At 34.3% G+C, this 16956-nt stretch overlaps 1 protein-coding gene across 1 annotated transcript in view; it reads left to right on the forward strand.

Moving 5' to 3' along the window:
• Positions 1-16956, forward strand: part of CCDC73 (coiled-coil domain containing 73) — a 73469-nt gene that overhangs the window by 33265 nt on the left and 23248 nt on the right. Inside the window, exons 7-11 of the mRNA XM_084521261.1 lie at positions 2672-2710; positions 8090-8225; positions 10964-11043; positions 16140-16268; positions 16624-16683. Of these exons, the coding sequence (XP_084377387.1) occupies positions 2672-2710; positions 8090-8225; positions 10964-11043; positions 16140-16268; positions 16624-16683 (444 nt within the window). The remainder of the gene's footprint in view (positions 1-2671; positions 2711-8089; positions 8226-10963; positions 11044-16139; positions 16269-16623; positions 16684-16956) is intronic.

Raw genomic sequence — 16956 nt, forward strand, 5'->3', positions numbered from 1 at the left:
TTTTTTGGTTATTTGAAATAAAGCAAAATCTCTGGGTTATATTTTTCAAGAAAGTTCATATCTCTTCCCCAGCTCCCTCCTCAGAAAGCCTGAAACTTCTGAATTTGGCATTTGTAATTCAATTTAGGATATAGCTCTGATCACTGCTGCTTTTCGTACATTCTTTCACATTACCTCTTTATGGTCAAACAGGCTGATGTTGGTATAGTTTTAATTCTTTAATTTTTCCATTAGATTCTTTAATTGGAATTAAAAATGGAAAAGGTAAATCACACGCTTATTAACTACAAATTCATAGGTGGTAAGATAGATTTCAGTTGTCACCTTGGTTTATAAATCAGAGGCAAGTTGGATAAGTAAAGACTGCAGTACCAATTTGTGAATTTGGACGGGTGTGTGCCTTGCAAGGGTTGATAACACCACCTTTGGCATCTGGGCTTGTCAACCAATTGGCACTCCTACAAACAAGTCATCTTCAGTAGATTATTACCACCATCAAGATGGAAGTGGTTTCATCAATTAATATTACAATATTTTTTGTAGTTTCCAGGACAGTGAAATCCTAAATGTAGAACTTGACACTTATTCTATTTGTAGGTAAACATAAAAAATTTTTATGTTTAAAAACTTTACACTTGCTAAGGGTTGCTCAGATTTCTGCATCCGAATGAGTCTCCAAATTAGAGACATCTTTTTGATTTGTTTTGGATGTTGAATGGATAGTCTAGTTCTGCAGTATACTCTAAAGAAGAAATAATCCCAATCTGCCCAGTCCCAGATAGTGTTTGGGCATGTGCTAGAAGCACTTCAGTGAGAGCCTTGGTTATGTGAACTGAAGTGTTCCTTTAACGAGTTGTAAATATATCCATTAAGTGATGTGGTAAGCATGGACAAATGAGATATAGTTGGAGAAAATCTGAAGTTGACTGTTGTCAAAGGAAGGATTACTTCTTAAGATCCAGAGACATTGTGTTTGCTTCTGCTACAAGCACGGTGATTAAAATTGTTTTAGGTGTTTTAATCATAGATTAGAATCACTAAGGTTAGAAAAGACCTCCTAGGTCATCTGGTCCAACCGTATCCCTACTACCAATGTCACCCACTAAACCGTGTCCCTAAACACTGCATCCAACCTTTCCTTAAACACCCCAGGGTCGTTGATGTTACCAGCTCCCTGGACAACCCGTTCCAATGCCTGACTACTCTTTCTGAGAAGAAATGTCTCCTAATTTCCAACTTAAACCTCCCCTGGTGCAACTTGAGGCCATTCCCTCTTGTCCTATCACTCGTTATCTGCGAGAAGAGGCTGACCCCCAGCTCCCCACAATTTCCTTCTGGTAGTTGCAGAGAGCAACAGGGCGTCCCCTGAGCTGCCTCTTCTCCAGACAAATAACTTGAGCTCCCTCAGCCGTTCCTGATAAAACTTGTGCTCCAGGCCCCTCACCAGCTTTGTAGCCCTTCTCTGGACATACTCCAGGTCCTCGATGTCCTTCTAGTGAGGGGCCCACAGCTGAGCACAGTACTTGAGGCGTGGCCTAGTTAAAAGAGAATTAGTGTTACTGTAAATGCCATGTTAATAACATCTGATGTTCTTCAGGATGTTCACTACTTCATATATTTTCTCTATAATAACGGGTGTTAATGATTTTTCAAAAAGTTTGGTTCTTATTAACAGTCTTTTATAATAGATCAAGTGTTCCATTGCTGCCTTCAAACCTTGATATAGCACAGATGAAGTAGAGCAGTGAAAGGTTTCACTGGCTTTTCCGTTTTCAGTTTTTCTTAGAAAAGTTTATCATTGTTTATTGTACAGTTGAGAGTGCAGATCAAACATTTTTGTAACTGTATAGTTCAGATCTAGAGAATTCTGCTGTGGCTTGAGGAAGTGGGAGGCCACAATGAACCAGTGGACCCAGAGAAACCGTTTGGAAATCAGGCTAAAATATGACTGAGCAATTTTCAGTTAAGTTCTGTAGTCCTTTATCTAAACAGTCAAAATACTACCTTAAAAATGATTGCTCTCTAGACTTAGGTTTGTTTTTTAGAAATACTTGCTATGTAGGATTTACACATACTAAATTCACTGATGCTTCCCTAATTATTTACAAGTCAATGTCTTAGGATGTTAAAGGAAAAAATAAAATAGCAACAGCTTTAGTCTCAAGTATTATAAAAATCAAAATTCTCTTGGTGGTGGTGTATGAAAAGAAGTGTTAATGACTTCAAATGTCAGCTTTTATTATTAAAGCATGCAAGATGGGTACAATATATCTTTGTATAAAACCATTGGACTATCTACTTTTTTTTTTTCCCCCAGAAGGGGATAAACTTTATTCCTGTTTTCTTCTCTGTTTATTTCAAAGGGTTAAGTTTATAGAATGTAGTCCCTTTAAATATTATGATACATGACATCGATCAGAGGTATTTATGTATTTTTCAAAATTCCTGTAGCTGCAAATCAATGTAAAGCATTTTTTTTAAAACATAAAGATGATGTTAAGTGAGTCTTACAGCAAAATAGGGTAACCATTCATTTGAAAACAGTGTTACTGTATTGGATTGGAATAAGTGCAATTAAATCTTAGGTATAAGAATATTTAAATATCTACAGTTTGTCTTCAGGAAAAAAGGGTAACTGCAGTTCAACTGATAGCTCTTTTTCATTTGACAGATTTCAAAATACACTTTACAAAAGAAACTGAATGAAATGGTAAGAAATTAATAAAAGAGTAAGTTTTTATGAAAAGAGAATGTCAGTTTATATAATGTCAATCCTAGCTATCTCTAATACTTGATGGGTGTATAACTGTAAGTAATTGAGAGGTGATATCACCTTTGAGTCTGAAAAAGTTTTCTCTCTAAAGTAACGTTCTCAGTTTCTTATGTTGTGATAGCTGCTGCTTAAATCATTTGGATTTTTTCTTCATGAATAAAAATAATTGGCTCATGTTATAGAACAGAATGAAAATTATTTTTTCATGGTCTGATATGAAAAATGTAATTATAGTACCCATATAATTGTAGGATCTAGCATATCCATCCCAAAGAAGTAGTAGAAAATTCTGGACAGCTTTTTGCTTTTGTTTTGTTGTTTGAGAAAAACTGATCATGGATTTTCTCACTCTTTCACCACTCTTTTCAGAATTACTTCTCAACATCAGTTCCCCTGAACAGTTTAGATTTCATCCAGTCCAGCTTACTCCCTTTGACACAGAGAATAAATTTATATAGAGTGACAGCTTAGTCGCTCTGAACCCTGTTGTCTGTTTTGGGAAGTGAAAGAATGAGCTGCAGAAACATTGCTAAGCTTGATTGAATAAATGCTGTGAAAATTCTGCTGCTGCTCAACTGGAAAGAATAAAGATAATATTGTCAGACCATTATAAACTGTGATCTTAATTAAGAAGCTCAAAAAACTAGGGTCCAGTTTAGCTTTAAGTACCATGACATTTGTACTGAAAGTCATCTTCAACGCTACAGTGGTTTTACACAAAATATGGTGAAATTGAATAATGTGCCCTCTGACCTGGGAGATAAGGCTACAAGTTAAAGATCAAAGGCAACATAAAATGTGTTTTGTCTTACTTCACTTTTAACTTACGTTTATTCTTAAAATACATCTGATCTAAAAGGGTGCTTAAAATACACAGAATTATTGAACTTATATTTAGATCATTTCACATACTACCTTTCATTAATAATTTGCACGTTCAGTCTTCCATATGAATGAGTGTTTAAGCAGCACAGATCAATTTCTAGCTTGTAGAAAAGGTGCTGTTATTTAAATATCTTCCTTTTCTATGCTCATAATATTGTTTCAACAATTATTTGAATATTTTGAAAACATTGGGGTACTGTGCCCTTGATACAGAACGTGGTTATTGAAAATTCTGTTGAGTTTGGGACTAAATATTAGAAGTCCTCTTTTGCATGTAGCACCAAATGTAACATGTATGGCCTGGCCATACATGTAGAAGATGTAGAGACAAAAACAAGCAAAAAAAAAAACAACAACACACAAAGTAGAAATTAATTCTTTCCTACAACCATATGCAGTAGTGGGCTAATAAAGTTTTAGACTGGGTTAGATTCTACCAACTTGAGTGATTGTGCTGAAATAAATGTGTTTAAGGGAACAAAAGACCATGTAGAATCTTAGTTATCACAAATGACAAGATATTCTGAAGTAGAATGGATTTTTTGAGACCCATTTACATTTAAATTTGAAGTTTGTTAGAGATTTAGTTTATATCTGGAACCTTAGAAACTCTGCCAATTAATAAAGTAGCTTTCATATGTGTTGGGAATTGATGTACCATTTTATTTCAGTTTTGTTCCTTTCAGTTCTGTTCTTTTAATCTAACATTTTTGAGGTCTATATATTGCATGTTATTTTAGCATGCTATCCAGTGAAGGTTATGTGAAGACTATAGTGCTCATATCATGTATATGATGACACACTAGAATTTTGAAATAGTAGAATTTTGTTTCTCCATATCTATATAGCCTTTCAACATAAAACAAAGGATTTTTCTTCCATCATTCTTTTTTGTTTATGCAGTAACGGTATTGATTATTGTGTGGTATAGTTGCTTTGTACGTCACTGCATACAGATACAGCCAGGAGGCTGCAGGGTTATTCTGTCAGACAACTAGTGTTGTAACCAACTCGATTGTGGCTTCTGTATTGCATTCTTTTCTTGCTGCTGAAATAAAGGAGTAACTAGAGGAAAATGGTCTTGGGTCAGGTCTTTGTTTCTTCCTTCACTACTTTCCTCACAGGTGATAAAATGTAGAATGCTGAAACTCTGAGAGTGTAGAATAAAAGTGGATGTAGAGTAGAAAAATACTCTTCAAAAACTTTGCATGTATTCATCCTTTCCCTTTTTAAGTTGCACTGGCTTATCCTGGGTATGTCTGAGAAAGCATTTAGAGTTACTTCTCTTCTCAACTTCGCTTGTACTTGTAGTACCTAATCCTTAAACATACCATCATGGTGCTAAAATGTAGAAGGCGAGTGAGGCTAGGGCTAGTGATGGCTGGGTTGAAGACCAAAGGGGGAGATGTCCCTGTTCATAAGGTGTCACTTGACAGTCAGTATTGATGAGTAAAGTAGATGGGATGAATACTTCTGTGAATGACTGGTAATTAGTCTAGTTTCACTTGCTGACTATATTGGTAAATGAAATGTTTGAGAGACCGTTTATCAAAGCTGAATTCAAGTGATATGAAATGGCCTAGGTTCATTAAACTCTACTACTCTTCAAAAGAGGAAGCTGCATCCAAATAACCCAGATTGTTCTCAGTAGACAGTCTCCTGAACTGTGCCCAGGTTCTGTTTGAGTGCTTTTTAATTTAGGCCAAATCTGTCAGGAATCTCCTGACAACCCAGCAGTACAGGCATTGCCTGAGAGTTTCCTTGCCACTTTTTAGTTCTCTAATATAGAGGTGGTTACCAAACAAAAAATGTGTACTTGTAAAACAGGATATGACGTTCTTATCCTGGATTATTAAGAACAACTCAACTTTTAAAATTAGATTTATTTCTTTTCCACATATTTTAGAAATTTGCCTGTAATTACACTGTTGTCTAAAAATAGTGAGAAAGGAGTAGTACAGTATAAACTGTAAATAATGACTTTTAATTAGAAAAATGGTAGGAACTAGAGAACTAGTGTGGAAACACTTTTCCTGTTTTGAATATTTAGAGTTGGTAGCTCTCTGCATAATTTTCACATGATCTTGCCTGTAGTCTTTTGTTCCATAACAGCCCCTTTGTTCCTCTGACACTTTCACCTCCCAATTACCACCTTTGGATTCACTGAGTAACTGACTAGTGACTCAATTTCCAGAATATTTTTGAGATATGAGCAATTCCCTCTTTGTCTTCCTCCAGTCACCTACCTGACCCTGAGCTATTTCTCTGGTCTAGTTCCACCAAGAAATGATTGTGCCTCAACAAGCCATATGGCCACAATCAGTTCCACTCCCCATCCCAGCTTATCTTTATTACTGGTGGAAGGCAGGGCAATAATTCCTGTTCATGCAGTATCAGACATTAGGAAGGAGAACCGAGATTCTGTGGGTCTTGCTCCAACTCCAGGGTCAGACCCTCCCTATCCTGTGGAGTCTCTTGGTGTTTCTTTGTCTTCTATGCAAGAATGTTTTAAGACCTTTTCATTGTGAGCAGAAGATCCACATATCCAGGGAAAGATGTCAGAAGGCAAACCAAACTGCTTTTATTTTCCTGGGCACTCCAAGGATGGAGAGCAGCTTGCCATCAATTATGTTTAGACAAGTGGTAAACTCTTAATAGAACTCTTTTGAGGATACAGCAAGCCAATTCCTTTTCTCATTGGAAAGAGCCTTGGGAAATAACAAAGCATATTTCTACCTGTTCTAATGGGGAGAAAGGAGTAATGCTGTCCTGCTGACTTAAGAAAGATTAAGAAAGAAATTGCGACAACACCAAGAAAAACAAAATAAGAACAAAAGGCAAAAACTCAAATTTTGCCACAAGCTGTTCAAGTCTTGTGTTAGTGATGCTCCCTTATTTATTAGTCTCTTAGAATGAATACGCCTGAATTATTATCAGGAAAAACAAATATAGATTTTCCTTTATTGTATAAAGCCCACATTCTTATTTTAGTGAAGTACAGTGGTTTTTTTTAAGCTTACTTTTCATTAGGAAAAAGAGAAAGTACGTGAAAATTCACAGCCTAAATTCCTTGCAGTGATTCTGTAAGTGGTGGTGTTTCTTTACCAGTGCTTCCATTATGACTTTCCATTTGCTGTAGTGTGTTTAATTTCATACCTTATAAAACATGAGAAATTTGTACTGTATATCCTGTTTTGCTAGCCTTATGTTGATCATTTCTTTTGATTACTATCAGCTTTTATTATCCTCTGATGCTTGGACATGTATTGCATTTGTTACTGTATGGGAAGGGAGCCTTACAGAAGCCAAACAGCTTGGGCCAGATTCATCCTTGTGTAACTTGAATTTACACGCAAGAATGAATTTGGCCCAATTCATTTTAGTTGCTATGTTGCTCTACTGTAGTTTAGAAAGAGACTAGATGCCTAAATAGGTATATTTTCAGAGAAAGTAATTTAACCTACTTTCTTTAAAGAGAAAATTAAATTTAAAATTGTCTTAATAGTACCTACAAAGCTATTAAGAATAATACTAAAATATTAAAGAGGAACACAAAAAATACTGTATATGAAAGGATAAAAATAAACAAATAATGGTATATGTCACTGAATACAGGTTCATGTGAATATAAATTTTTCAATCACCCCCTCACAAAACGAGAGAGAGATTGGTTAGATTAATGAAATCTAAATACATTTTACTTAAAGTGTGGGACAAGATACTAGTTAAGCCAAGATGCTGAAAGAAGTAAGGTACTCATAAAGGTAGTAAGAAAAAAACAAACAAACAAACATAGTATGCTTGTTTGAGTACTACGGTAGGGAGAAATGAGCAGCCAGGGCAATGAGGTGGAAACATACAGCTGCCAAAGCCACTGTTACAGTTCTGAATCCGCAGTGATAGGCAGGTGGAGGACCGCTCTGAAAAGCTGGTGTGCTGTCTTTATGCTGCTAAACTCCACGGGCATCCTACATTGAAGGAGTGAGTTTGTGATGCTGCCCTGAATGGTAGTACAGGACAGCAAGTATGCACCACAGGCAGATGTTGAGGCACTGTTACAATGTTAGGTTATGTTCACAATACAAATGAAATGGCATGTTTAGAGTAAGCTATATAATAAAGAAAAACTTGAGAACAGGATTTAAAAGCAGTTAATTGAGTTCTGCATGTATTTATTTGAAAGTTCTCCTAAATCTAAGGGGCAGCATGAGAAAATAAATTGAAGTGCCTGTTTGATAGGCTAACACACAGGTGCAGGTTTTTGGAGTGGGGTGTTATCTGGAAGTGGGAACTGATTGTCAGATATGAAATAGACAACTAAGCTATTCTGAAAATGATTTTGCATTTATGCTATAATGTTAAGCATTTGCAGAGTGGATTGATACATGCTAGTGGGCACCATTAAGCAGTGGCTTCATTTGTTTCTAACAGGATCAGAAATTACAGTTGCACTTAGCAGCAAGAGAGGAGCATCATAAGAAACTGAATGAAGTTGAGAGGTGTTATGCCACTATTGTATGTCAGTTTGGCATTGTTAAAGGTGTTCATGGACAATTAGAGCACAGTGGTACGTATGGCTTAAACATTTGTTTTTTACTTTATTTTTGACCAGACTGAGTATCAGATGTGTGACAGAACTCAAAAAATAGTAGCTGCCATGTGTCTAATATCAAATATACCAGCTGACAATTACTGCATCTCAGTAGCTTCTGCCGTGTTTCTTTGCGTGACAGTGCCAAGTCAAGCAGTACAGCCCCTGTACCTGCTCTGCTCTTTGCTGTTATATGACTACAGCTGTGTGTGTGACCATACAGTAAACTACATTGAGGAAAAGACTTGTATTCAAAAACAGTCCAGCAGCAGACTCAGCCCTTCAAAAAAAAAAAAAAAAAAATATATATATATATATTATACATGTGTATATATATATATGCTTAATTTGGATCACCTTTCTCCTGCCATTAAGTAGACATCCACATAAACAGTGGTACAAGCTTAAATGAGGGTCTGAATCAGCAGATAATGAAAAATGAATGTCATTTTAACTAGCTTTAATGTTGGGAAATAGACAGAAAACATTAATGAAACATAATATTTTGTGGGTTTTGTACAGAAATTTAAAGTCTTAAAACTACTTCAGTAAATAGAGTGGATGAATAACTTTGTAGAGTTATTGTTACCTAGATTCTATGTGACCATTCAGGTTTTATAAAGCCTTAACCCCTCTAATATATTAAATAACAAAATGATTTGTGAATTATTTGTGAATCTATTAATACAAAAATAGCATTCCGCATACCCTTTTTAAAAATATAACTATATATATATATTGCATCTGTAAAATAATAAAGCTGATATGTGAACTAATAAACTTCATTTACTTTTTTTTTGTTTTGTTTTTGTTTTTTTTTGGTACCTGTTAATTCAAGAGACAAATCCTAGTTTTGCATAACAAAGTAATTCACTGCAAGGTCTGCATGAAAATTTGTGTAGGACTATTTTGTGCATATTGTTTTGTGTGCCTCCAGTTTGTCCTTTGATTAAGAACATTAATTCCTTTTGTAAAGAAAAGGAATGCTAGATGTATAAATTACAAGCTTTGGTATTTATTTTTATTTTTTTATGTTTTGCATGAAGCCAGCTAGTTCTTCAGATCTCATCCAAAGAAATTGCTAACACATTATCAAAAATTTTGGGACATTATTTGCCCAAAATATTTTTAGTATTTTTGGGTTTTCTCTATTTATGTGAAATTGTGGTATTTTACTACCTCAGGTTACTTTTTGTACCCCTTTCTTGAAAGTAGGTTAGTGATTGATATTCAAAATAAATAAAGAGAAAACATTGCTGTATTTTCATTGTATTTACATATGAAGGGCTTTTCCTCATATGTAAATGTAAATATGTAAAAAAAAAAAAAAAAAAAAAAGCAGGGCTTTTCTACTATGTCAATACAGAAAAGTCTTTTGCTATTTCATGGAAACATAACACTCAGTATTTTTTTTATTTTTTATTTTTTAACTATATATAAATTTTTTTGCCATGTTTCTACTTGAACTTATTAGTAATTGCCCAAGGAACCTTTGGAAAAGATTAAATCTAAGTTATTAACTGGTTCTGTGTAAGAAGCCAATCTATTCACCAGTTTAACTCCAGTCTGTCTTTTACTGCAGTGAGAATTGAATTTTCATTGCAGTATGTAAGACCTGAAATAGGTAACTTGTAAATTCAGAGCAAGAAACTGCAGTCAGTGGAAGAGTCATGCAGAAAGGGTATGAGACATTTTCATGCAAATTGTTTAAATTTATGAACAGTTGTTCTTTATCTGCTGTATTAGAACAGTATGTAGGGAAACAAGAAAGTAAAAACTGATGCTTTAGTGTTTTTATAGGGAAAATGCCACAATGCATGATAAATCTAAAACTTTGTCTTACTAGTGACCCATTATTAGCACTTTAAAGATAGAGGGTGAACATATGAGTCTCGTTGAAAACTTTACCAACTTTTGCCTGATTTTTTTTTTCTAAAGTTTACCAGAAGACGTTTACATGTATCACATTCTTTTAAAAGCATTTTCATTTGCTAAGCACATCTTCAACAGATGGGAAGAATTTTCTGGGTGTGATGCAGTGTCTGGAGTTCCTGCATACAAAGAGGAGTCAGGAAACTGAAAAGGCTGAAGAAAAAGCTGAGGGGATCAAAATTCTTAGGCTGAATAGAAGTGACTAAAAAAGTACAAGAATGGTGGTGAACATCTTCAGTTTTTCATTGTGATATCTTGTGATTCCGTTCCCTTTCAAAAGAGACAGAGGATATACTTTGGCTTGTCCTCCAGTATCCTGTTTGTGATCTTCCATGTTCTATATGAACATAACTCTGTACATTTAACTCAAGTATTTGAGTGTTCAGTGGTTCATTATGTTCTCCGTTTCTCTGAAAATTATTGACTTAGCTTTGTTTTTAAAACTAGGGTTTTACAGGTAATTTTCAGATAAGATTGAAAGCTGATGGAGAAGTCACTCAAATGGGTGACGCTAAATGGCACTAGAAATTAATGACAAAATCAACAAACAAAATTCTAAACTTGTTTTTTGAGGTATAGAACAACTGATACTGGCTGCTGTAATCCTTTTATGTAGTATCATAATACATGGAAAGAGTAGTTGAGTCATATTTTCAGCCTTAGTCTCTGTGCCAAAAAGCTTGACTATTTTAGGCATTAAAAACACATATATTGCAGATATAAATCAAATAGCTCTTTAAATGCAGAAGTATATATTAACATGTTTCATCTGTTGTTTAAAGTACAGGAAGCAATACAGCTCAATAAGAAACTAACATCAGTGAATAAAAAACAAGAGACTGAAATAAGTAATCTGAAGGAAGTAAGTATAGTATGTATTTCTAAATGTGTAGGTGGGCTTCTTTTGGACTTGTTCAAGCTGCTGTATTGTCAATGGAAACAGTATACGAGTAGCATGCAACTGTTCTTCATTCTATGACTAATGTCTGAATTTGTCTTAGTTTCCCATCTTATACACAGATGCCTCAGATGGCTGCCAATTAAATGTTGAGCAGCTCTGAATAGTTTCTGTAACTTGGGAATTTTTGTTTACCTGTATAGTATCCTACTCATTTCTTTTTAATTATCGTCAACCCATCTTTTTCCTGTGCTGTGTTGCCATTGCATTTTCCATCTGGTAGGGAAAGGTAACTGGTGTTTTCAGTGTAGCCAAACACAGTTGGGTAAGAAGGTTACTTATGTCATAGAAGCAAGCTGATAGCTTAAACATAGAATAAATTACATTCATTTCTCAATCTCTGTCAGAAATGAGAGAATTTTGATGTAGGGCAACTGAGACCATCAATTATAGTGATGCTATGGGCGAAATTTGCCTGGCCATTAAGCTCTTTTCTGTTTCTCTTCTACTAAGAAACTAATATTTGCCAGGTATGTTTTCAGTTGCACTCTCTTAGACCTATATAATAGGGGTAAGGATAAAGTTCTCTTTTCTTTAAGCTGTTTCTTAGGTGCTGACAGGAGAAGAGGCAAAGGGACCCTCTGAAGACAAAATTGTTCTGTAAACTCATTATCTTTCTGTACCTCATCTTTTTCATATCTCTCTTTCTTTCCAGTCTGCTATTTTCTCTCCCTTTGATTCTGTGATGATTTTAGGGAGGAAGCAAATGCATGATTACTTGCAGCTTCTTGGCCTACTACTTAGCTCCGTTTTCATTTGTTTCATTTCTGCCTTCTCAAACACTTAATGTTGATATTTACTACATGAAAATATTTTAGTCACAAATCATAAATTGAACCTAGATATCATACAGGTTTTTAAAAGTGTATTGTAACTTTCATGTGAAGAACAGGGACATTTATCTAAAATGAAGCATATCTTTATTGTATTATATTGCAAATATCAACATTCAAGGACTCTTTAAAAACTCTTAAGCATCACAGTCAATTAGATTTGTTGCTTTTGGTTAAGAATCAACAATTAATTGCATAGAATTCTCCTGAGAGTAAGTAATCTGAGAGGTAAGAAAAGAAAAATGTTTAAGAAAATTTTTACGTAATAAATTTTATGAGTAACAGAGGTGTACGAGATAAACTGATAATATTTTGTGTACTCCAGTAATAAAATGTATTTCTTGATCCATCTTTTTCAGCAGTACTATTGGCTCTTAAGGTCATGGGTGATAAATTTTAAATAAAGTACTGCTAGATAAGCAGTAGAAGGGGCCAGCAGAAACTTAATCTGGCTTCCATCGTTCACCAGGAAATGCCTTTATCCTGGCTATTTCTGAATTTCTTAGTGGACATGTAGTATCTGACCATCCTGTTGTGAATGTGAGTGGAGACCTGAACTAGAATTTAATTGCTTAGCTTTCCAATACTCATGTAGTGATGTGACACTTTGTGGGAATGACTTGCTGTCTGAACAAAAAGTGAAGGCTTGTTTAGTTGTAATTACAGATTTGTAGATGAAGGTTCTGGGTAGTAGAATGACGGGTATTTTTCCATGAAAGGTAGAATATCTGTGAAAATACAATTTAAAATTAATAATATAAAAAAATTACAGTCCATTTTTCAGTACTTCCTATTTCAACAGTTTATAAATTTCAGCTTGTAAAACACTTTTAGGAAGTGAAGTAGTGGCATAGTGTATTCCTGACACATATCTGTAATGGCACTGTATAGTTAGCACAACTTCCATTTGTGAAGGGCTGTGGGCTCTGTCTTTTGGGTCAGTCTGTAAATGAAGACAAAGAAAATACTTGGACCCACTCAGAATTGCCCTGAGCTAGTTTCATTTCATTGCAGTTCCCTTTCCCTTAGCCTTACCATTGCAGTAGTGATCTTAAAGCAGTAAGGTGTTTTCTCTTGTTGGGGAATGTATCTTGTAGAGCTGAGGGGACCTACAAGAGATATAAAGCAATGAGAAAACTTTGATATTTAGAATGGTTTTGAAGAGGAATTACTAGGCTATCTTCAATTGCTGCAAAGCTGAAAGAAGTTGTCATATCTGCAGCACAAGTTGTGACGTCTTATGCAACTGGTTTTATCTGCCTTGGAGACTTGACTGACCTCTAATAAATCTAAAAACTTGTGAGCCGTTAGCTCTTACCACAGCCGCTACTTTAACTTGGACTAGAATGATCTCTCACATTTGTTCTTAATGGGAATATGAATTAGTGAATTCAACATTTATGGAAAAAAGTAAACTAACCTCCAATATTAATACAATTACACTTATGTGATGGGAGTATTAAGTACAACTGGAAAACCTGATTTACACTGAGGTCCATTCTGCAAATGTTTAGGCTTCTGGAATTTGTGGAAAGAAATATTTGGAGAGGTGGCAGTTTGCTCTTGACATTGTGTGCTTACTAGTCCAGTTCTGATATCTTGGCTTAATTTCCTTTTTAGGAAACACTTTTGTTTTTATAACTTGAACACTTAGATATTCAACATGGTAGGTTGTTGGTTTTTTTCAAACACTTTGAAAGTGCTTGCAAGAAAATCAATAGAATGAAACAAACCTTTAAAAAAAACATCTATTCTGCTCAAGGCCTGAGAGATTACCAGGGTTGCTATGATCTTGGAAGAGAGCAAAAAGATGTGCTTGTTATGTTGCATAAACTTTAAGTTTGTATATGCTATTGGTACTGTCTTGGAAGCAGTTACATCTGTCTGTAATGGCTCTTTTTCCAGTCCTATACTGCCACTTCATGCTGGCATATGTGATTGTGTGGCCCTGAGAAACAGTAGAATTATTTATTTTTATTTTTTATTTTTTAGTAAAATGTAGTTTTCATCAATACAAAAAAGGGAGTGACTTTTAGCTTAGATCAATTAGCAAAAGGAAAGAAAAACGTATTTAAGGAACAGGGCTGTTTCTTCTGTGTGACTTCTGACTTCTGTTGCTGGCTTAAATTGTTTCTGAAACCACATCCCTGAGTGTTGACTGCTAGCAACACATCAAAGGAATAGGTTTAAAGTCTTATTGTCATTTCCTAACTGATGAAATTATTTTCCAGATTTTATTTAATTTCAGAGTACAAGAAATATATGTATGTATTAAAAATATTTTATATTATTTTTACAGTTAAGTAGCTTGTGCTGTCCACTCATCATGGTAAACTTTCTCATTACTCTTGGTAATTTGGTTTGTGTTGGTTCTTTTTGTATGTTGTTTTCTGCCCGCAGCATTGGTAGATTTGCAGATGTGGGTTTGATTCCAGATGTATTTATACACATCCACCTGCTATATACACAGAAGAAAATGTAGTTATCTTTTCTTTCTTTTTTTTTTTTTTTTTTTTTTTTTTACTTTTTTTTTTCTTTTTCTCTTTTACTTCAAGGACATAATTTACTTAGTATGGCACATTCTTTTCCCCAACAAAATAAATAGTAAGACTTTTCTGTACACAGTATACTCAGAATTTGGCAAAATGTACATCAGATCCATGGCAGGATTATGCACCTGCTTGTGTAGCACACAACCTATCTACCAATAATCTAATTCTTTGTAAAAGACTAGTGTAATGTACCTTTTCATGTTTACAGAGTTATAAAACAAACAAACAAACAAACAAAAAACACAACTTGCACCACCTTCTGTTTCTTAAATACAAGATTACTGCTTGCATATTTTATTAGGGCCTTCTAGTAAAAATAGTACAACTAAAAGATGTTTTCATTGCAAAGATGGTTCTTCCTAGATTACAGAATATCACATTTCTAAAGCATTGCTGTCTTTGAGTTTTATAATTGATACTGCAATTACACTTTGTCCTAGCTAGATCACTTCAGATTTATTTATGGCTAAAATACATGAGAAATAAAGCCTCTAGCAAACAAAATGATTTATTTAAATGTAGTATCTGTACTTGTATTTTCCAAGTAACTTTGTGAATTTCAGCTACATAATCTTCCCTTTCTTTTGGTACTGTTATATGATTTTGTCCAGAACAGTTAAACCGTTGGGCTGTGATAAGGTGGAATTCCAGTTTTGTGAAGAAAAGTTAAACAGACCAAACTTAGTTGTTAGATAAAACTATTACCATTCTGAATGCTTGGTTCACCACTATGGCATCATGAAGAATTCTTGATACTATCTGTGAACAGCATTCATAACCTCTGCTATTTGTCTGAGTAAACGTCAGAGCACTCAAGGAGAGAGCGATATTAAACAGACTACCTTGTACCAGAATGGGAGGGGTGGGGGAGAATAGGGCACAATATTTATTACTCCAGGAACTATAAGTTGTAATTTAATGAGATCAAAGCATTTGCTGTTTATTTGCTTCACTAGGAGCTTGGAATAAACTGGTTGGAAAACAGATAGCACCCCTCTCCCCTCAAAAAGCAGGATATTTAAAAGATTATAAAGACTATAAAATCAAACGCATATTTTAGATGGAAAATCATGTTGTAGAAGTTTCTAATATAAAATTAATTTAGCATTCTCCTGAGATTAAGTAATTAATGTTTCAGGAAAAGCAAAGATCCTCCAAATTTATAGCCAGTTCCTGTTTTTTACCAGATAGTCACTGTTCTTTTTTTTTTTCCCCCTCCTGATTCTCAGGAACATAGTAGTTATAATAGGCGCTTTATTCCTATTGTATATTTCAATGTGAGAGGCTTTACCAATATCAGCTTAATGCTCACTTCTAATGTACTTCTAGGAAGAGAAAGTATCAAAATATGGAAGTATCAGAAATGCCTCAAACAGTAATATTATTAGCACAATAACATTTTACATATGAAAATAAACTTTCAGCCACATTTGACAAGTTCAAAGTTTAGGAAGTCAGTCTTAGAAATTTTGGTTCCTCAATTTAATTTATTCTTCTGTTTCCATACATTATTTAAAAGTAGGGCATGACTTAGGATAGTTTAAAAGATTTGTCTTTGTTTTGAATTGCAATGCCTATACTGGATGAACTATTTATACGTGTTTCCTGTGTTAAGGAACTGAAGAAAGTAACTACAGACTTGATAAGGTCCAAGGTCACATCTCAGTACAGGGTGGGAGAAGAAAACATCAATCTTGCAGCAAAGGAAAAACAGTTTCAAGAACTGCAACAAAAACTCAGAATGGTATTTTGGAGTTTAAACAAATTAATTTTTTGGTTAATGTGTTCTGTTCTTCATTTATAAAACATCATGGCAAGGATCTCTGTGACGCATACATCTCAGTGATTCCTTTCTACTACCTGCATATACTGTGTACCAAAATTATTTCCAGAACTACCTTTCCTAGGGAAGTAAATACTCTGAATAGAAATACAAATTTATAAATAAATAAAAATTTAGACATTGCAATATAATACAGTTTTTAAAATAGCGTCATGATGATTCACAATACCCTATTAATACAATATTAATATATATATATACAGTAATTTTAAATGCCTTTTATAGTGCTTCATGTTCCTTTTTTCATTTTTTGAAGGAGGAAGCAATTAGTAAAAAAGTTAGAGAAGAAAACACTCAAATTAAAGGAGAAAAGCTGGTGAGTTGTTAATATAACATTGTTATTCAAAATTAAGAATAGAGGTGCTATGTATTTAAGATTCTTAAACGATCTCACTAAGCTATTAAAAAAATAAATTCACTTGTTCACTTTTCTGAAGTATTTCATTAATAACACAAATGGGGTTTTACTCCTCAATTTGAGAAGATGAATTAGCAAAATGAAATATGTTCTTTGACACCTTGTTCCAGGTCTTCTGTCTTTGAGTTCAGATTGGAGAAATTTGGTATACCCATTAAAATAAGTTATCTA

The sequence above is a fragment of the Aythya ferina genome, assembly GCF_964211825.1.
Source record: "Aythya ferina genome assembly, chromosome: 5".
Lineage (NCBI taxonomy): Eukaryota > Metazoa > Chordata > Aves > Anseriformes > Anatidae > Aythya > Aythya ferina.